A 21,344-nucleotide genomic window follows, 5' to 3' on the forward strand; every position below is an offset into this window, starting at 1 on the left:
TGCTCAGCAGCATAAGACGAGATTCTTGCTGCAGGAATTCTCCTTGGTTGTTTTTATTTTTTAGTTTTTTTTTATAAAGCCCAGACTCTGACAAAGAGAAATCAATTTGTCATATCAAAAAAAAAAGAAAAGGAAAGCATGGTGGGATGAAGTCAGTATTCTGCAGCTCTTCTCAGCCCAGTCAGATCAACTGTGAAACATCTACGCCCCCCAGCGGTCGTATCAGGAAACTGCAAGCACTATTGCGGCACACTCCTAACAATTCAGTTTCTTTATCCATCTGAGAAAGACTGAGTGGTTGTAAAATGATACCAGGAACCTAACATTTAGCATTGATTGTTCAAATGTTAAGTACCTACTTGTATTTAAAATTTTGCACATCAACTACTGTTGTAAGATTCTGTAGCTGCAGTCAAGGAGGCGTTTTTGAACTGATTTTTTTTCAGCAGTTCTTAAAATTTAGGGATTTTTTTTCAAATTCAAAATCTTCCTGTCATTATTTTAACTCATATTTGTCACCCTTGACATTAAAGTGTAATGAAGGGTTTTCTTTTCATTTTCCCAGAAAGCTTCCATGTCCAATGTGTACTTTTTGTAAAAAATGATGCTATCTAAATGCTATATTTCGAAAGCGTGAGAAAACATTTGCCTCAGTTTTGTGATTTTAAGGAAGGAAACCTTTAAAGAAACATTCCCAGAATGTTTTGAACATCTAAAATGTTTTACCTGCACCTTCCATCAGTCTTTTTCTCCCATCACTCACCTGTGGATTATCTAATGTCTTTCAAAAACACAATAAAAAAAACATATACAAAAAATTTTTTTATCTTGCTAATACAGTGTTTGTAAAGCAAGCTGAACAACTTCAGTGTGGTTGCAGTAATATCAGACTCCTGCTGCAATAATCGCCCCGGGAAATACAGGCTGAAAAGACAAAACCTGTAAGTTAATCGATGTAGAAAATACTCAACGTCCTCTTCGACCATATAAATAGATCCTTTCCTGAAACTGACTATGCAAAATTTTAACTTTCCTCCACTTCCCTCTTCAGAACAACGAAATAAAGACATGTAAAGCCTAATTGTCTGGTGGCATTTCCCAACTCTCTGTGCAAAAATAATAGAATACTAGTAGAAGAATCCCAATCGTGCAATACTGCAGAAAAAAATAACAAAAAACCAGGCTTCGCACAGCAGTTTTAAACCTGTGTAACATGTTGATTAAAAAGGTTTGTTTAATTTAACAGAAATGATCAGACAAAGGCACAGAATGCATAAACATACAACTGATTGACCACAGTGCACCAGAGAAAAATACAGAATGTAAACGAGATCATAGCTCTGCATGGAGAAACTTCCTCAAATGTGTCAAAAACCCCCCAAAACAAACAAGAACAAATTTAATCTATAAAAAAGGTGCAACAAACCGTGACAAAAACTGTGCTACTACGGATTTCGAAACATCAGTGGTCCTCATACATTTATGTGCCGTCCTTCTAGACGATGCTCATAAGATAAACATAAAACATTAGTGATTCCAAAAACATTGGCTTGTAGTTAATCACAAAACACAGTGACGCTTTCCTCTGAAACTCGAGGCAGTTTATTAAAAAGAACTGCCCTTAGTTGTAAGAAAAAAAAGCCCCATCTCACAGTATAATCCACCCGCTCCACGTTACATTATTAGAAAACAGAGTAATGAAACTGGGTAAGCCCTTAAGACTTTATAACATAAAAAAAACCAAGCAACAAGATGTGGGTTTGTGCCTTTTTGTGCATTTGTGTGTGTCTGTGGCTCCACTGGAGTACTGCTGTGTTGTTGTTACCAGGCTACCAGCAAGATAATGCAGCTCCATTGATTTTTGGCCTTTAAGAGAGGAGACAGCTGGTTTTATCAGAGTCCAGCAGTGGGTTAGATGTTTATGGATCTCTCATGTCAGCAGTGATGACAACTTCTTTACAGGTTTCTTCAGCAATAAACCCCTGTCACCGCTGTAAATCGGTAATGTAAAACGCTCACTTCTTTAAGAATTATTAAAAAAAAAAGAAAAAGAAAAACAGTGCTCCAAGACATCAAATATATTGCACATTAAACAGCAACAGTTAAATGAGACAGATGAACACAATGCAAACGGTAACAGAGACTAAGAATGATGCCCAGACACATTAGCTTTAGTCTGTAGTTTCTCCCTTAAATAGTTCGATACTTGGGCAGTCAGCAGTCTGATAGCGTAGCTCACACATACGGTGAAAAGCAAGTTGCTGACAAGAGTTCTGTCCAAACGCAACAAAATCTGCAAATCAAACTTCTAAATTGAGAGCCTCTGTTTCTACTTTGCATATTTTGGAGAACATGTCTTTTGAGTCTGTCAAATGAGGTTAGCTTAGCAATTTGATGGCGTTTTGTTGGCAGAACTCCGCTAAATAGCTATTAGCACAAGCTAACAAGCAAGTAAGTGTATTTTAAACGTGTCGGCAAACAATAGTTTCTGATGTTGGCTTGAGGATTTGAACAACTCATTTGAGGATCTCAATGTGTTTGTTTAGCTTAGCTAGTTCAGGAATGTGTTTCAAATTTGACACTAAGCTACATTTAGGTTACCAGCAAGAAGGAAGCAGGTAGGCGTATTTGTGCAAGTATCCAATTTCGCTTTTAGATAAAAATAAATTAGAAATGATCTCTTCCTCCTCTAAACAGCTTATTTCAAAATTTTCAAAGACAGAAGTCTAATTGCTTATCTAACAAATATTTAAAATAGGTGAAAGCTTCTAGCCTAGCACTGTTCAAAATTTCTAAAATTCAGACTTTCTCCATATTTTTTAAAATGCCAAATATCTAACAGTCAAATTAGAAGCTTAGCTTAGCAATTTGTTGCTTATTCATCGATAAACTCAGCCAACTGCTGACCTGCACAGAGAATTAGAGGAAAGTAGAGGAAAGTGAATATTAGAAATGCCTGGAAACCAAACCCATCAGAATTTAAAAGTTGTAGTTTATATCTTTTAGGGAGCATTTTTGTCTTAATTGACGTGATCAAAATAGCAAACCATGACTAATGTGATGCAAAGTTAGTCTTACTTGCTGCTAAAGTAAGCAGTGTGTTAGCAGTTGAGAGAAAGCAGAAAGGTGTATTTTAAAAGTATTTTCAAAACAAACCTCTAAAAATAGAGTGTTTTTGGTTCTAGTTTACAATTTGGGGTAGAATCTAGTTTGTGAGTTTTGAGATCCTCATCTTAGCAATTTGCTGGTGTCTTAATGCTAAGCTAAGAACTTAACAAAAACAAAGGAAGAGTATTTTTAAGGTGCCCAACCACTCTTTTAGACCAAAAAGTGACTATTAGTATTAGTAACATCTTGTTCCTGAGTGTGTTTCCAATCATGTTGCGTCATAATCCGACTGCAACAAAATGGGACCGAATGGGCTGTATTTTTCTTCAGTAAACAAGCTTTCTCACCTTGTTTAATTCTGGCTTTGACCTAAAATATTGTGTGAAAATTTCAATGAGAAAGTAGCAAAATTGACTGAAACATAAAAATAGTACTTTTTTTTTTATATAGTTTAGCAGAGTTAAACACATTCAAATTCCATTCAAACAAACAAACAAAAAAAAGAAATTCAATTTAAATCGGTCTTTAAAAACGCAAACCTCTAAAGGTGACGGCGATCGTGTCCAAGAAGATTGTACAACCAATCTTCTAGACGCCTATTGCAACTAAAGGTGATTAAGTCAATCATAGTTTCAGAGTGATCTTCTCGTTGTTAATCGGCCATCAGCAGTCTGTCTATGGCATACTGTAAACGGTCCCAGTTCTTCCAGAACACGGTCAGAAAGCACAAGCCCAGCAGCGTCGCAACCATGTGATACCGGCTCTTCATCAGCGGAGCGGCGAACTTGGCAGCGGTGGAGACGCACACCAGGATGACGGTGATGATGGCTAGCATGATGTTAATGCTCTTCCCCAGTAAGACCCGAGCATCTGGGCTCTCGAGCTGCACCGTTTGCTGCTGGTGCTGCTGCTGGAGCTCCAGCTTGGAGACGCGAGTCTGACACGACTCCAGGGCTTCCTGAGACACACAGGAAGAGATGCTATCGGTCAAAAGGCTTCTCAGTTTGCTGCGGTTGCTTTGGGTGACGTTCTAATCATCAAATGACATTATTAAAAAAAAAAAAAAAAAATCTATGACGTTGGAAGAATATCTGGCCACAAATATTTGAAATGTAGCATCTCAGTCACGCTCAGCTAACAGAAAATATCACAGGTCTATTGCGTCTTTTAGAGTAATTCTTCAGAGATTGTACAGCAGCAGAACATAAGTTTTCTATCTGACTCTCAACAATGTGTTAAAAAAAACTTAAAAGGATGATTCAATAAGCATGAAAATCATTCAAACAAATTAAATGCTGTTAACAGACACCTATTATTATTGTAAATTGGGAACTACAAAACCTTTGAAACAAATGTGAGAAAGTAGTGATAAAAATTGTGGCTCTTTTAACGCCTAACTTGGTTCATTTGGATCTTACCAAATTGATTTGGGCCTAAAATTAGGATTTAAAAAACCAACATTTTTTAAAACACCGACTGAGAGAGTGATCAAAAAAATTTGAATATCAGGAAATACAGAAGTCAAGTTACATTCTTTGAAAGTTTTACGTAAAAGTAGGCCTGTCACAATAACAAATTTTGCTGAGTGATTGTCTCAAAAATTATTGCGATAAACGACAATATTGTTTGAAGACCTTTTTACACTGATTTAATGGAAATGATGTAATAATGCATGCGATTTCCTGCCAAAGATAGATACACTTTATTTTCAAAAGAACACTTAACACTGCATTTGATAAAACAACCAAAAACAAAAATAAAATGGATTCTCATCAACAAAAAACGCACTTGAATAAAACCTAAACAACATAAAGCCAAAGTGGAAATAAATACTGCATTCAACCAAAAGAGTGCACATTATGAAGTCTGTATATTATGATTTTCGCTCAGTCAGGACTGACACTAGCCACATGCATTGCAGGTAGATTGTAGTAAAGCATTGATTAATGCCTGGTTTTAAAATTAGTTCACTGGACTTGTAGCCATTATTTGGTGCCCATTGTTGGACACCACACGGCAGGACTGAACCCGATTTCTGTGGGCTAATGTGTGGTCTCTCAGGTTTTGAAAATAGGCCGACAGCTCTAAAATCGTGTAGTGTGCGCTGGGCATTACACTATGGAAATGAGGAAGGCAGAGGTCAGTGGAGAGCACCGGAGTTGACCCTTAACGATAAAGCCGATAATTAAAATGAGGTCGATAGTTTTAAGTTATCGTGCAATGAATTGATTTATTGTTTATCGCAATAAGCATACGTAATAGTTTTTCAATGTAACTTTTAACTTGAAAAAAGATGAACATGAAGTCACTCTTCTTGAGGTTTCGCATCAACCTCAAAAACTAACCTGGCCGCCGTGTCTTTTTTTTTTTGTTTGTTTGTTTTGATTCCCGATTCCCAAAGGCTAATTTGGATTTAATCTTGCATCTAGATCCAAATTATAACTTCAAATTTGACTTCGCGTCTTAAAAACCATCTAAGAGATATCATACTGAACAAATAAGAAAGTTCTGAAAAATGAGAAAAAGACCGCAATAAATAGAAGTGTACTTTTTGCAGGTTCCTGCTTAGACTTAAGCATCATAAAAAATGTATTTGACCTGTACGAACCTGTATGTCCCGGGCTCTTTCCTGGGCCTGGTAGGCCACCCGCTCCTCTATGCTGGCCAGCTCCTGCTTCAGATTTGCCATCTCGTTTTGATGAAGTTCTGTCAGGTCATTCAGCTGATCCTCCAGATGCTCATACCTGCCAATCAGAACGCAGAAATACGGATTGAAGAAACTATTTTTGCTACATAAAGAAACATGCTTGGAAAGAGTTTACAATTCCTCATTTTAAAACCCTTCAAGTGCTCAAGTTCTCAATTTTGAAAGAATTTATATCATATACTTCTACAATGACTGGCCCTTAAATACAGAGCACGCATAAAGACGGAATGAATATTGGATGAATCCGAAATGATTTGAAGTCTCTAATTTTATCATCTTCAAACCTGGAGGAAACTTTCAATTAAATCAGATTCCATGTTCATACAAAATTCTCCACTTTATAAAGAAACTGTGTCTGTGCTTTTTCACATTTCCCCCCCAAAAACTTGGGTTTAGTTTGTTTTTATTTTAAACTCTGGATCAAATCAGGTCTGTTGCTGAACTTTGTGATCAGGAAGCGGTAAACAACTCACCTGTACCTCTCCTCTTGTAGTGTTTGGCTCAGAATACCGTACTCCCTCTTGAACTGCTCTTTAATCTCATCCATCTCTTCCTCCAGCTGGCTCTGGACCTCTCTCATCTCTCTCACCTCCTCGAAGCACAGCTCCAACCTGCCCTGGCCGTCTCCCCCCGGCTGTTGCCCCTGCCCTGCCACGGCTCCACCCATGCCGAGGTTCCCATTGCTGTCTGCTGAAATTGAGGAGCATTCGTCGTCGCTAGGATACTTGGCCTTGCTCACCAAAGACGTGCTGCTGCTCAGCCCCTTCCCCGCGCCGTCGGACGACGTGTCCAAGTTGCTTTTGAGCTGAGCAATGTTATCTGCGCTGCCAAATTTGTTCCGGATGAGGTTGGCAAACTCCCTGGGCTTGCTGAAGAAGAAAGGAGGGGAGAGAGAAACGCCGGGCCCGATGGTTTTGATCTTGTCCATGGTCGGGTGGCGCCCGCTGCTGGTCATGTCCCTCAGCTGTCGAGGTGACTCCCTGGGTATGGTGCTGCGTTTGGCCAAAGGCGGCCGGGACGGTGGGCTTTGAAGGACCTCGCTGTCCTTCATCTTTCGATGGTACTGCTCCAGCTTCTTCTGCATCTGCGCGATGTTCTGCGACGACTTGTTGTTCTTCTTCTCAAACACCTGCTTGATGCGCCCCAGCTGCTGCTTGTCCACGCTGTTCACCAGCTTTAGATACTCCACCACGTTCTCATCTCTGGCGGCCTGCTCGATCTTCAGCTGCTCCGTGACTTTCAGGATCTTCTGCTGGAGGTTGTCCAGGCAGGAGCGACTCCGGTGGACCTCCGAGACGAGAGCCTGGCAGGGGCTCCCGTCGTTGAAGTCCAGATCCAGGTTGTTGTACGAAGAACCCCGACGCATCGATAGAGGCAGGCCGAGGAATCCGGCCTCTGTGTTCCGGTCCTACGGTGCAAACAAAAAGGAGAAGCTCTATTAAGGACCGATGCACTTTACAGAGTACATGTTCTGCAACAGAAATGTGTCTCATCAGCAAAAGTGTCCATCCCAGGAGGAAATGAAAGTACAACTTCATGCGTTGGCAGCCCACAGGGTATGGCTATTACTTCATAAATGATGCAATCCTTTGCAGGTTTTGCAACCACACATGGAAATTCCTGTAAAATCCTTCTGTTTCTAACTTGAATAGAAAAAAAAAAATCTTAATTATACTCTCAGGTTGCACTGATTGCAGTTTTCTGACTGATGATCGATTTTTAAAAAGCCTGACCCTGTTGTCTGAAAAGTCTCTACGTATTGCAACACAGTCGCCAAGTTGGCAAAAGTGTACTGACTGGTGCTAACTGTACATGGGCAGATGTGATTTGGAGGACGGGTCAGTCAGTCAGTCCTCTTTCACGGCAGAACAAAAGGGGACAGTGGCTGATTTTCAGACCTTTGCGGAAGTAGATAAGATTGGTTTCTAATTCAAGTATTGGCCAATCGCTGACCTTCCAAAATATTGGTCGGCCGATTTATTGGTGCAACCCATCTTAGGCATAGTTAAATTAAACATACCGTTTATTCACACCAGCCGCTTTAATCAAACTCTAGATTGATCATGGCTTGTGATCTTTTGCCAAAGAGAAATCCTACATCTGCTAAAGTCTGACGCTACTCTATTTTTGTTTACAATTTGCGAAGAAGACATGTGCTCATGTCTTCTTTGGAGGTTTTCGTGTCGTTTTCTCCAGTGGTACTTGGTGCAGTGCCACCACAGGCGAGGGGGTGAACAGGTTTTACAAAAGGTTTAGATAATTTGACACAATGTAGTGTGAAAGTGAACCAAACCAACTGAAAATACAACAAATGCTGCAACTTTGATCCCCAATCGAACCCAGTCCACCGGACTCTCAGGTGTGGAAAGACCCTTGGTTACATTAAAAACACTTTTAAAAATAAAAATAAATTTCTATCCTGTTAATTGTACATGAATTACCACATACTTTAATACTTTGAATCCTAATGTACCCAACTGTTCATGTTAAACTTTAATTTGTGAGTATGTGCCACTGGTTACAAATGAGTAAGTTTAAATTTTACCAATACTTCTCTATGTTCTCTAACGGCCTTCAATGCTTGAGTGTGAACCTCAACTCCAAATAACATTTGCACGCTACTGCACTGCTGACACTGTGAGAACATCTGGGTGTGTCTGTAATGCTCTTATTTGGCACATCTGCTCCTTTTTACGAGCCAGTGTGTAATCCCATTTGTTTATGCTGTTAAACGCAGATGACATTATTCAGATTGTGTCTACGAAATATGTTTCAAAGAAGTATGGGCATGTAATGTAGGTCAGTCATAACGCAACGCAAAAGCCACGGGGCTCAGAAAATCCCTGTCCCAGACGCAGCCTACCCTCCTTTTACAGTTAATTAGCGTTTCTCCCCAAAAGGACTGCACAGTGCACTCACTTTGTCACTGAGTCAAAAGTCCAGTGACCAGAAGAGTACCAAGGCTTCTCGGTTGCTCATTTTGAGGAAGTAAAGAGAGACGCTTAGAGGCATGCGAGCAAGCTTAATAATGACAGGAAACCAAAAGACGCTTGAAGAAGAGGAAACTGCAGAGAAGAAGTAAAGTCTGGCTCTTATTGGGTTTCTGAAATGTGCATTTTATTTTGCAAAGGAGTGGAAATTAATTAACTTCCAGCGTAGTGGAACGGCAACAGCGGCTTGGTGTGGCATCTAAAGATCTGAATACAGGCTCAACGCTGGTGTTATGATAGGAAGTGTAAGCTGTTATAAACTACAGCAAAGTGTTGTACAGTGAGCACCGTGGGTGGTACGAAGCTGCGCTAATCCCCAGCAAATTTAACGCCGTTATTCAAGCAAATAAACAGATCTCAGCTGAATTAAGAGGGGTTAGGTCCACAATCCTGCTTAGCATTGCAACATCGCCATGGACTGGTCACATACGGCGAGCTTCACATTTGAGCAACGGATCGCCACATTCTGACGTTAACGAACACATGACTGTCATGAGGAAATAAGCAGAGGCTTAACCCCAAAGTGGATGAATTATAACTAGATGTGTGCTGACACAGACTGAATAAATCTTCGGACTGAAACAGAAAGCTGTTTCTTCACACATCTAGACTGAAGTCTGATCCAGTTATCCATGCAGATTCCAATTACTTGCCAAATTATGCTAAGAATATCTGCATTTACACAGACAAAAGCTTTTTTGACATTAAACTGTGAATTCCAGTCCAGTGCTGTCCCTCAGCTCTCATGAAATGTTTTGAAGAACTTTAGCAAAATGTCCGATGTAAAGCTTTTCCATAATTTCTAATAGATATGAACGCAAATAGATTTTTCAGGTGATGTGCTTCTGAAATGGCAGCACACGTTGTCATCATTCCTGGATTTGATAAAAGCTTACAAATGTTTTGTTTTTTTATGAACCTTCCCCTGTTTCAATACCTAATATATTTGGTAATTCGGGACCCATTTAAGTTTTATCCATTTCTCAACTATTATCACGAAGGTTAACTCAAGGACAAATATTTCAAGTTTTTAATGTTAGTGTTATGCAGGCATGGGTCGGTTACAGGTATCAAGATTTTAAAAAAGTTCTCAAAGCAGAAGGAAACTGCTGTTGCTTTTTAAAATAGAAGCAACTAGACTATGTTTTTCTTAATGTTATCATACTGCAAAAATCTCATCCCAGCCCAGAACTGATGTCAAACCCCTTAGGTTGCACCATGCAGATTCAGCTGCAACTTCTTTATGTGTGGTTCCTGAACAGAGTGGCCAATGTTCATATCTTCAAGCCTGCTGGTGAGGGTGGGGGGCATTTCAGCGTCTGTCCTCGTCCCACCCTCCCAACTGTCCTCCTTGGACACAGAACTCTTTTTGTGCGGAGGGAAATAAAGCCACTTTGTCATGTCCCACTCAGCTCCGTCTCTGACCGAGCTCGATACATATGGATTGACGTGTGTACAGTCCGAGGAGCCCTGTGTCCAATCACAATCCAGCTCTGTCCTGTGTCTGTAGAGATTATCTAAACCACACACACATACCAAACACTGCCGTATCGTCAAACCAGTTTGCCATACGAAAGAAAGAGAAGCCTATCTTTATCCTTTAAAAGGAAGTGTGAACTAGGCTGGTATGTTGGTCTCTTATGCTGCCAAGTCTTTTTGGTTTACAAATTATGAACACAACAAACTGCCCGTGCAACCCAGCAGGAGAGGAAACGAGCTGTTCCTGAAGCACTGGATCTAAACCTTACCCTCAGGCAACCTCTACATCTGGTGCTTACTTTGTGAAAACATGAACAGCAGCGGTCCACGCATCTTCTTCACGAAGGCTCGATCACGTATTTAAGACACGGAGATCGGTGCATCGTGTTTGTGTCGATCAGTGTATTTACACTGCGGCCAGAGCGCAAGCCATTTCTCCGAGTTTGTGCTGCACAGCTGAGGGCAAGGGCATACTTTGAGAGACAAAAAAACAAGGCCGACTTTGGCAAGACGAGGCCTAATCAACATAACAGGATTATCACACACAACCCACATCTTCATTCATGAACCACAACTCACTAGCGAGTATGACATCAGCCGGCTTCCCGGTGAGAGGTTTGATGGAACCGTATTTCAACTGAATGAACCCCTTTTTATTGCCGCTGCTGGATACTAAAGAGTGAAAGTCACTCTGATGAGAATTTGCTCCCTGGATGACTGGCTTGGCTTAAATGAAGTAGCCTCCCGCTGATGGAAACATCCACATAAATCTGATGCTGTGCTGCCCTACTTTTCACACTTTCTTTACAGGGTTAGAGGCAGCAAGGTGAGAAATGGTCTGTTCAGAAGGTCCGGGACCACTGATGAAGTAGTGAGGAGGAGGACGTCCTCACCAACTCAAATTTATGACTTTTTAAGACTGTTGTGAGTGGAATTTAAGGCCTGTATCAAGGCAGAAATGTATAAAAGAAAATCGCAAATAAGTCACATTTGTATCAGAACAGAAGTACGTAAACCAATGGCTACGATGAACATCGTCAACCCAACTGGCAATAAATTTGCACTTATCCATGATGGATGTAAAAAAGCTAGCTAGCTAGCAAAGCTATATTAGCAGCTAGTTAGCGGTAGCTACAAATGATTCCAGTCATACAATGCAATGAAGTTTTTCGCACGTGACTCAAAGCTCAGCTTAACAGAAAAACTACATAGACTATACAAGAATAAATAGTCATGCTAAGACAACATTTAAGACCTGTCACTAATGTATTTAAGGCCAACTTATTTTTTCAATTAACTTAAATAAATTAATTTTAGTTAATTTAGCCAGACCAGGATACACTCGTCTGGCTACTCCTTAACTTAAAGGTCACTGACTAACACCAGGTATTAGTATAATGAGGCAGACATCACTTGGTGTTTTTGAACAATACAAAGCACTTGTGAATGTGTCTGGGTTTAATTAGTCACAGGTTTCAAAACAATCAAAACTACCCCTCATTCCATTCATGCGGTTTAAACTTCCAATAATGTATTGCAAAATATGGTAAATGGTTTACTGTGATCATATGGAGTGTGAATTAATGCCCCTCCTCCACCTGTTGCTATGGGCAGTCAGTAGCTCAAATTGATAACATCAGTAAGTTGGTGCACATTTAAAAAAATAGTTTAACAAAACTAGTCAGGTATTTTTCTGTGATTCCTTGGCTACCAGAGATCCACCAATCATTTCTTCCAATGACTCTTTTTAAATCGTTGGAAGAAATGATTGTTACAGGAGCTACAGTGTGTTAAAATGCACAGCAGGAAAGACTTGATTCTACTTGACATAAACATATCATATTTAAACAAGAGTTTAAACAAGCCATCATCATCATCATGTTGAGAAAATAAACAGCACCTGCTATGAACCAGCTAAATACTGACCAACAGAAAAGCACAATGTTATGTGCAATTAGTATATTTATCTCAGAACTTTAACTAAATATATTCAGGAACAATTCTTTACTTTTGTTCTGTAAGTAACCTTTTGGAACGTCGTGGTAGCTCATGGTAGACCTAACTTAAATGTCTTTAAAACCAACCTTAAATGTTTAAGACACTGAACGTAACCAGTGTGTTTTCTTACACAGTAAAAATAGTAAAAAATATATGAATAACTGCATGGGCTTTAACAATAATAATCAATGTAATGACAATTTTTGAAATATTTTCTTGAGCAGAAGCCAATATAAAATGTTATGGCGTCATTAGAACCTTGTGCTAGTTAATTGTAGCATTTCTTCCTCTTGGTTTGTAACAACAAATGTCAGGGTTTTTATGGGGTAGGAGGGAGTTCCCTCAGGCTGAAATATGAATTGTGATTTCTTTGACATCTACACCCCAGATGTTCACCCACCGCCTGATTCCCAAGTTAAAGGAGATGAAAAGCAGATTCGCAGGAGTGGAAAAACTGAAGCAAGGCAGATAAGCGAGGTAAGGTAAGCAGCTCATATCTCAACAATCGCCATCATATATACCGACACACTTCACTCGACTCTCCTTGTGACCTCTGAGTGGCTCTTCCATACCGCAGTCTGGTAAACCCCTGCCCCCTTGTCACTCACAATGCCCTACATATATCAAACCAAACATCAAGACCCACTTAAATCCTCTGTGCACACAATAAAGATCCATCTGCCTGAGCCTCAATCTTAACACAAGACATACATCCAAATCTGAGCACAGTCAAAGGAGTCGATAAAAATCCTGCAGATGCTGCTTATCTTGCACTGCAGTATGTCCTCCTCCTCCTCCTGGATCAATGATGTAGTTGGTGGTTCAATTTTTCTTGCAAAAGCAGCTGCAGCATTATAAAATAGGGGCAGAGTGTTGGTCTAGATCTGAACCAGAGCAGGGCTGAGAGCTTACAAATTATTTAAGACAGACTGGTATGCAGAGGGTGTTTCACTGACAAACTGGTAGGATAAATATTGGTCCAGGTTAGTACAGCGCATAGAAACCTCTTTGCTAACCTCGCTTTCCCACCCCTCCGTTCAGAACAGTAAAAGAAACAGACATTTTGGTATGCAAACAGGCTGTGCACACTGTTCCCTCGATGAGGAAGTTATGCTTCTGTCTGCGCACAGTTGCAGCTGTGTTCTCTGGAATCCACCAGGTCAGGTCTCGACGACATGCTGGGGGGGGAACTCCGGAACAGGTGTCAGCAGTGGCCCGAAGCCGTCTGATCTGCCTAACAAGACCCTTATGTGTCGCACATGAAGGGGCACCTATTAGGCCCGGCCTCTGGCAGAGGGCAGTCCACATGAGCATGAAAGGGGAATGGAGCTGGCATGCTCACGGAGATAGAACAAACCCGTCCCTTCAGCGGAGAACAGAACCGCAGAGGGGAAGAAGCCTCCGCAGCTTATTGGTATTCCCTCCAGCTGATCCTCATGGATACAGACTCACACAGAGAGATGGAGCGAGGACCAAAGACAGAGAGAAAAGGAGAGGGAGAGAGAAAGAGCAACAAGGGGCACATCTTTCATTTTAGTCCAAAGCTGACCCAACATCTCCTCCTCCCAACTGCATCCCACAGCTGCCTGTGTAGCCCAAACTTTGAATTCTTTCATCAGCATGAAACCAAACAACGACCCTCATTCAAAGCAGAAAGAAGTGGGGGGAGGGGGGGAAAATAAGCAACAAGGTTTTCTGAATGAAAAATCCCTATGAGATCAGGGGAATTAATCGCTTTAGGGCACATTCACTATTATCTCATACAGATGAGTTGGTCTGGGACTAAATCAATAACCCATTAACACTACTAGTGTCTGCTTGCTGTGTATTGAGTAGGATCTAATTACAGTAAATATGCTGGTGTAGTCAGTGTAATGATTCAAAAATGGGATGAATAATGGAGCCGGTGATATATCAAGGCTGGTGAGGGCTTAAAGCGCCTAATTTACCATGGAAAATCTAACGGCCCGCCTGTCCTGAAAAAGGTTTGGAGCATTGTTTCAGAAAAATGTTAATGTGCGTGTGTCCTCTACCTGATGTAGAAGAGGTGTTCATACAGCGTTAGGAACCACACCATGACTCATGGCATGACCTCTGACCTACAAAATCTGCTGAAAAACAGTTTTTTGAGGAACAAACCTAGAGTGTCATAGGCAGCAAGCAGAATGTGAGAAAAAGATGAAGTAGTTAGGTAAGCATGAAGAACTCAAATGTTTGTCTCCATTGTTTTTAAATGTTGATATTTCCACAATGCCATCTGGTCGTTTAAGAAGATAGTTCAGATTTGTATTTTTATTTTGTGTGTGTGCGTGCGTGTGTGTGAGATTCTGATAAAAGGTGATGAGGTGTTTATTATGTTATCTTTTCATCATGTAGAGCAACCCCCGGCTGCGGACCGGTACCGGTACAATTGGTACCGGGCCGCACAAGAAATAATTAAATATTTCCATTTTATGTATTATCCGAGTCTGGAGGATTTTTTATTTTGAAAATCCTTTAACTGGATTCTCTCGGTTACGTCTTGCGTGTAACATTGAGCCCACAAGCAGCAAAATGAGTAAGAAACAGATCAGACTTTAGAAGGCTTCTTTGGGAAGGGAAAAGGCCCAGAGAAGAGACAGGAGAATGGATTTATCCCGGTAGGTGATTCCCACATTCCAAGCCTGCTCTGCATGATATGGTGACCGGTTCGCTAATGAGGCAATGAAGCTTCAAACTGCTTCGCCGTGTAGAGACAAAGCTCGCTGTGAATAAGCAACACTTCTGGTGTCTTCGTCTCTCATCACTCCCTGATGGGACCGTCTCGTTGCAGAGAAACAAGCTCAGGGCTCCCATTGATTTGTCGTTATCATGAGTTAAAATGTTCATGAAAGTAAAATGTTCGTTTTTGTGGTGCATCTGTATCTTATTTTGAAGGTGTAAACGTTACCATAGCGACCAGAATCAGAGAGCGTTAGGGCAGTAGTAGAGAGGAGAGGAGTAGAGCTTGTGAGTCTTAAGTCTGGTTCACACGGCACGATTTAAGGATTTTCCAAACCTGTGATCACACAGAAGCCAATAAAAGTCCAACAGGTTCGGTCGGTTTGTGTGTCCAGCCACACGGCAGGAGCAACACACCACAACACGAACCGATTCCACTCAGGAACATCCCGATTCCAGAAGAAGATCCAGTAAAACCACCAACATATGTGAATTTAGAATAAACAAACACGGATGACGATGTAGAAGCAATAGTGATAGTTTGTGGACTCATTTTAAGCGAGCTAGTGTCAGCATCAAGTCCTGATTGAATGAAGCCTTATCATTATAACCTATAACCTAATTGAACATGTTGAAAATGCCCGATGTTAGATCGGAGCGGTCCTGACGTTCTACGTAACACACAACACTGCGGGATGATCGGTTACGATTATCGCAAGCGACAATCTTAGAACTCGGAACGTTCTAAGATTGTCGTAAGGGAAAAACTGGGGCAAAAAATTTTAAATTGTGCCTTAGCTTTAGCGGGCACATGCAAAAGCCTGTCTGACGGATCACACTCCCCAAGGGCATAAATCCCATCTCATTATTGGGGGGCCGAGGGGGGGCATAAACAGGGAAATTTTTTAAGAGCAATTTTGAGGGGGTCGGCAAAGTTACATTAAAATGTGGTTTCAATTTGTGTGTCTGTGTGTTCCAGCTGCACCATCAAAAATAACTAGTAGCAATGAATAACAAAAGTGTTTTTCTCAGTAAACAACCTGTTGAGACACATAGAAGTCAAACTAAGATTCAAATGTTGCTTAGATACGAGTTTGGTTCAGTGTCACAGATCTAATCTCTGCTACACCTTTACAAAAACTTAAGGCTCTAAATAAAAACAAGTTTTAATAAAACTTAATAAAATTCCTCATAAATATTTATTTATTGCAGTGGTTCTCAATACAAGTCATGTGTTATTTAAATGATAACTTAAGTTGCTTTAAACTTTTTATTTTATTATTTATTTTGGGGGAATGGGGGTGGGGGAAGGGGGGTTCTTGTCCTGGATAGCTGAGAACCTATAAATTTGTAGAAATTGAATATCTGGGAAGTATCATCACTTAAACTTAAAGGTCAGCACCAGAGTTTTCTAGAAAAATATTCAGAATTTATTTTGTGGTTTCAAAGGCTCCACGTTGAAGATGTTAAGAAATAAAGGCATATTTTATTTTGTTTAACTGCCAGCTGCAACAGCCCCTCTGCTCTGGGCTCCCATACAGAGCTGTCGGCTAGTGCTAGCTCAGCCGCTCCATCCCGTTTCAAACTCTTCTTATTAAAGTAAGAGTTAGAGAGCTAAATATAATTGAAATACTGGCTACCTTCGACAGAAAAAATGAGCTAAGTCTGTGAAAGCAATGTAGCCAGTTTTGCTAGTTTTGATACAAGGCATAAGGTGGCAGTTGGTCGTGATTCAGCCAAAGTAATGAAATAACGAACGGTGGACTGATTTTTATTGTCAATGTGTTTCTTCCTATTGAGCAGTGAAAGTAAATAAAACGTCTTACGTGTCTTTTGCTTTAAGTATTTACTTACTTGAGGTTTTTTTTGTTTGTGCTGCAGAGCCACAGATGACGGTTTACTCCTCACTTCAGCGGCTCTAACGGAGCCTGTGCCGTTCAGCGCAACTGTTGCTTCTCCTACACGTTGGACTGAACCATTGTTCTAACAATAGTGTGGGGAGGGGGGGACCTAAAAATTAATTCTTATTTTTTTCTTAGCTGAATGGCAGATTTAATTCGTTCTTTGTTTCTATTACCTTTTTTATATTGATATTGTTGAAATACAAGGGTTTCTTTTATAATTTCTTTTGGGGGGGGGGGGGGGGGGGGGGTACAATTCTAGACTTTTCCAAGATTGGGAGGGTCCGGCCCTACCGGGATTTACGGTTATGACACTCCCCCCTCCTCCCTTGCCTCCTACCGGGCCGCAGTAAAATTGCCAAGCCTTGACCGACGGTCCGCCGTGATGAAAAGGTTGGGGACCACAGATGTAGAGCACAGTGAACTGCCTTGTGGCTGAAAAGTGCTACACAAAAGAAACATGTCTTTCTACACAGAATGTACTGGAACATGTTATGAGCCAATTTATCAACCAGTCATATCAAAAGAGAGAGAACGCAAGCTAATGCTAGGTTAGCCTCTCAGAAAAGTTAGGTCTGCAGTCATTTTGAGTTGGGACTGTTGTTTTTCTTTCTGAGGAAAGGCAAAAGAAAAGGCTAAAGTGACTGGAGCTGTCTCCGGCAGTACGGAACAAAGTAATGTAGTGACACCCCTCCCCGACCTGTTTCTGACCAGACACAGTCAGGTGGCAGGATATAAGCTAGCACATTTTCCCCTCAATTGCAACAAAGACAAATCTGCCTGTTTGCAAAAACAATTTCAGACATAAAAAACACAGAGCAGCACCAAGTTTCAAAACTACATTTAGCTAGCTATGTGCATCATCTGTATTCAAAGCTAATATAAGCTTTGAGATGCTCAAGTTGTTCTATAAAGAGCAGTATGGCTAAAATACATAGTAATAATAATAATATTCTTTGCATTACCACTAAATTTTGCAGGAGTCTGATCTATATTTTGTCTTGCATAATTGAATCAAAATCAAACAAATAAGTACCATAAAGAGCATTCTATACCTGTATTAATTAATAATTGATGGTTAATACACCATAATTGTTGGTTTTCTGCTATTACAAAGGGTAGGGCCTCTTGGACCTAGTTCCAGCCACACCAACAACTTAATCTGGATTCATAATAAATGAAGATGCAGAGGGTTTTCTACAGCAGGTAAGATATTTACTGCTTAGAAATTTTCAACAGAAGCTCTCTTCAGAAATCCTGAGCTGTCGTTTTAAGTGTGAAGGTCTCAAACTTAAAATGAAAACGCCTCACAATTTAATCAGAGTTTTCCCTTGTTTTGTAATGAGGTTCCTTATTAATATTTTTCAACCAAGCCCAGAAACACGGACTGGTGTGGCTCCTGATGGTGACTCAGCTCAGGTCTAAGGGTTGGTTCAGCTACAGGTGGAGACTTCCTTGTGGTTAAAGAATCCCATATCCTCTCCTCTCTGCGTCCCGGCCACCTGGAAAACCTGCTTTGTGTCATGCTTTAACTGATCAGAGCGAAATATGAGGAAACTTCTGAACTTATCAAACATCACTATCAGGAAATGTTTCTGTAGCTCGAAACCAGAGAAGCAACCCCTGTTTCTATGGGATTTTGTGTATTCAAATTTGAGGTATCTAAAAAAAAAAAAAAAAGATTGAACTATTAATTGTGCAGATTATTGCTTTTTTTTTAAGAAAAGTGAAGTGGGGAAGAAAAGGCAGACAAACTGGAAACTTTACTTATAAATATATACTGGAAGTGTATATATTTAAAAGAAGATTTCCCAGTTTGTGGGTAATTAGAGTGTTTAAAATATCAAAACACCAGCTCATACCACATATATTCACAAATTTGCCATTACAGTTTAATCAGTTTGTAGCACTACCTAGTCTATAAGATGATTATATAATAAATGAAAGTTATTTTTTCTTAGAAAAAAGGAAGTATATGTTTAAGGAACTGCTCAAGTCACGCCTTTGATGTCTCCTTATTGTTTCCTATCCGACTTATCAGGGTGAGAAAAACAAGTGAATTATAACAAACGTTTCATGACAGCCAGACATCGATTCGCACCCAGCTTGGGGATTCATAGTACCTGCTTTGACAACCTCTGATTTGAAATAACTTCAAATGGTCAAATATGGTGCCAATAAATATTTTCTACAAGCAGAAGGTGCTTTGAGTGGATCAGGACTCGTATTCTGTCATGAGAGCCAACTGGTTTATAGGCAGATCAGAACTGCAATCAATGCAAACAATGCTTAGCATAAACCTTTTGGTACGTCATATATAATTAAACTACATTATCTAAAAAAAATAATTACTTCATAAAGAATATTTGTCAATAAAAATAAACTGATATGCTTGGTGACATGTATACTACTTCGATCAGTTTTTAAAAACTGGATGTTGTGTATTAAATTAAATTATAACAAGTGATGAAATTGACAAACAGTTATGCGACTGGTTCAAAAACCTTTCTACGTTATTGGAAAAATAATTATGCTATTGGGTTCTTTACATTAAAAAAAACGATTGAAACAAATATTACAATATTGGTTACTATGTGGTGTACTAAATTGGTGAGGTGGCCTGGAGAATTCCTTTGTTTTTTTTATTTTATTTTATCATCATGACTGACACTTTGAGATTTGTGGGGAAGGAGATAAGAGGCTAATTAAATAACAACCTGGATCAGAAACTGACTCACTGAGTGACCACAAAAAAACAGAAACCTCCATAATCCAGTGCAACACTTTGTAATTAAATTACTCAACCCTTTTAGTTTCTGTTCAGATGATTAATTTTGTGATGCTGATGACTCAGGTTTATTGTGTTAGCACAGGTTGACCCACTGTTGTGTTGAATTGCATTCGGTGAAACTAGAACGAGCCTGGATCACAAACAGCAACTACATTTGATGCTCATCGTTTATTAAAAAGTGAACAGATTTCACTTTGACCTGATGTAAATGCAATATGGGACTGGTGCGAAAGGAAGACACAGGGATAGAATTTCTCTACGTTTGACATAAATAATAAAAACGCATAAGGGAAAATAATGAACTTCATTAATCTTTTGGACAGCCTCTTGTCATGGCCATCTATTTCCCCCCCTTCTCAGCATTTTGCTCGCAGACACCCACAGTCTGCATGTCCTGCCACATCTTCTGCATCCATTATATCCGCCCAAATGCATAACCGGGTTACTTAAAGCTCTTTGTTTGGAGAAACTGTGGCGCTTTAAAAGCGGCGCAGCTGCTGGCCTCGCATGACGGAGAGCCGAACGGACAACAATGCAGCGCTGGTACCGCGTGGGAAGAAGCTCGGTTCCGACACACGGCGACCCGCTAAAAGAAAGCCAGGGCAGCGAAACTCGCTCTGAAATTACTCACCATCCGGCTGCTGAGGTATTTCTCCACTTCAGACAAACTTCGCACGGACACGCTTACCCCGGGCATAATAACCTCCCATCTGGAGCCGGAGAGGCGCTACCGGGGGCTTCAGTTCGGTACTGGGACCAGTTTCCAACTCGCACGGTCTGAGGTCCGACGACTCATGTTCAGCCCGTTTAGCGCCGTTTTGTTTTTTGGGGGGGGGGTTTTGCTCTCTGTGTGCCCCACGGTCCGCACACGGTGACTGTACTCTTGCATACAACAACTGTGTGTGAAGGTAACTCCGCCTGTTCTTCTCTGCAGAGAGGAGGGAGGGAAAGAGAAGGGCTTAACCCTTTCGGCGTGTCTGCCTATCAGTGGTAGATTAAAAACCAGTCGAGCGAAAAAAGCACAGAGCCTTGCGAAAGTATTTACACTCCTCCTCCTCCTCCCCCGAACTTGGCCACATTTGGTAACAAAATTCAGCATATTTCATCGGGGTCTGATGTGATAAGAGCGAAGCTGTCCGTAATTGTGAACATTAAGTTGTCGACATTTCGTACAGACTTTACAGCAGACCACATGTTACATCTTTAAAATAACAATTTCTGAACATAAGATTTCCTGTATATCTAGGGCAGCCTGTTCTTCCCTTGCAGAAAAAAGGTGGTAACCTGTCGGTATGTCAGTCTCTGTAAATTGTGCGCACTTTCCCAAAGTTGTGACAAAATTGGTCAGGGAACAGCTGAAAATGTGTTTAGATTTACTCTCACAGCACTTAAAGTGGTGAAGGATGTCGTAAGATGGCCAAAAAATATTGTGTAGTGTTTTTTTTTGTTGTTGTTTTTTTTTGACTCACCCAAAGGCATTGATACTGCTGATCATATCATCTCGGTAAATCGACCACAAGATTGGGTTATCTGTTCAGGCTGTGAACTGGTTCTCAAACTATCTGGTAGAACACTGCGTCCAAGCTTTCGGGTATCTTTTCTTCCTCCTTTCTGCTTTAAAGGGAGTGCCTCAAGGCTCCTTATTAGGGCCATTGTACACAATTCATGTG

The 21,344-nt window shown here is 40.5% G+C and overlaps 1 protein-coding gene across 1 annotated transcript; it reads right to left on the bottom strand.

Moving 5' to 3' along the window:
- Window positions 1–1,196: 1,196 nt before the first annotated feature.
- LOC102227587 (transmembrane and coiled-coil domain protein 3-like) lies at window positions 1,197–20,907 on the bottom strand. The gene is made up of 4 exons (XM_005796287.3): window positions 20,306–20,907; window positions 6,289–7,223; window positions 5,717–5,852; window positions 1,197–4,066 (listed from the first exon to the last, which is right to left on the bottom strand). The coding sequence occupies exons 1-4, from the start codon at window positions 20,369–20,371 to the stop codon at window positions 3,761–3,763; spliced, it is 1,443 nt and encodes a 480-aa protein (XP_005796344.2). The 5' UTR covers window positions 20,372–20,907; the 3' UTR covers window positions 1,197–3,760.
- Between the last annotated feature and the right edge of the window lie 437 nt (window positions 20,908–21,344).

The sequence above is a fragment of the Xiphophorus maculatus genome, chromosome 2 (genome assembly GCF_002775205.1).
Source record: "Xiphophorus maculatus strain JP 163 A chromosome 2, X_maculatus-5.0-male, whole genome shotgun sequence".
Classification (NCBI taxonomy): Eukaryota; Metazoa; Chordata; class Actinopteri; order Cyprinodontiformes; family Poeciliidae; genus Xiphophorus; species Xiphophorus maculatus.

Coding starts and splice junctions, on each gene's coding strand:
- LOC102227587 (XM_005796287.3), bottom strand. CDS start 20,371: ATGCCCGGGGTAAGCGTGTCCGTGCGAAGTTTGTCTGAAGTGGAGAAA. Junction 7,224..20,305: donor AATACCTCAGCAGCCGGATG/GTGAGTAATTTC, acceptor TTTGCACCGTAG/GACCGGAACACAGAGGCCGG. Junction 4,067..5,716: donor AAAGAGCCCGGGACATACAG/GTTCGTACAGGT, acceptor TGTGTGTCTCAG/GAAGCCCTGGAGTCGTGTCA.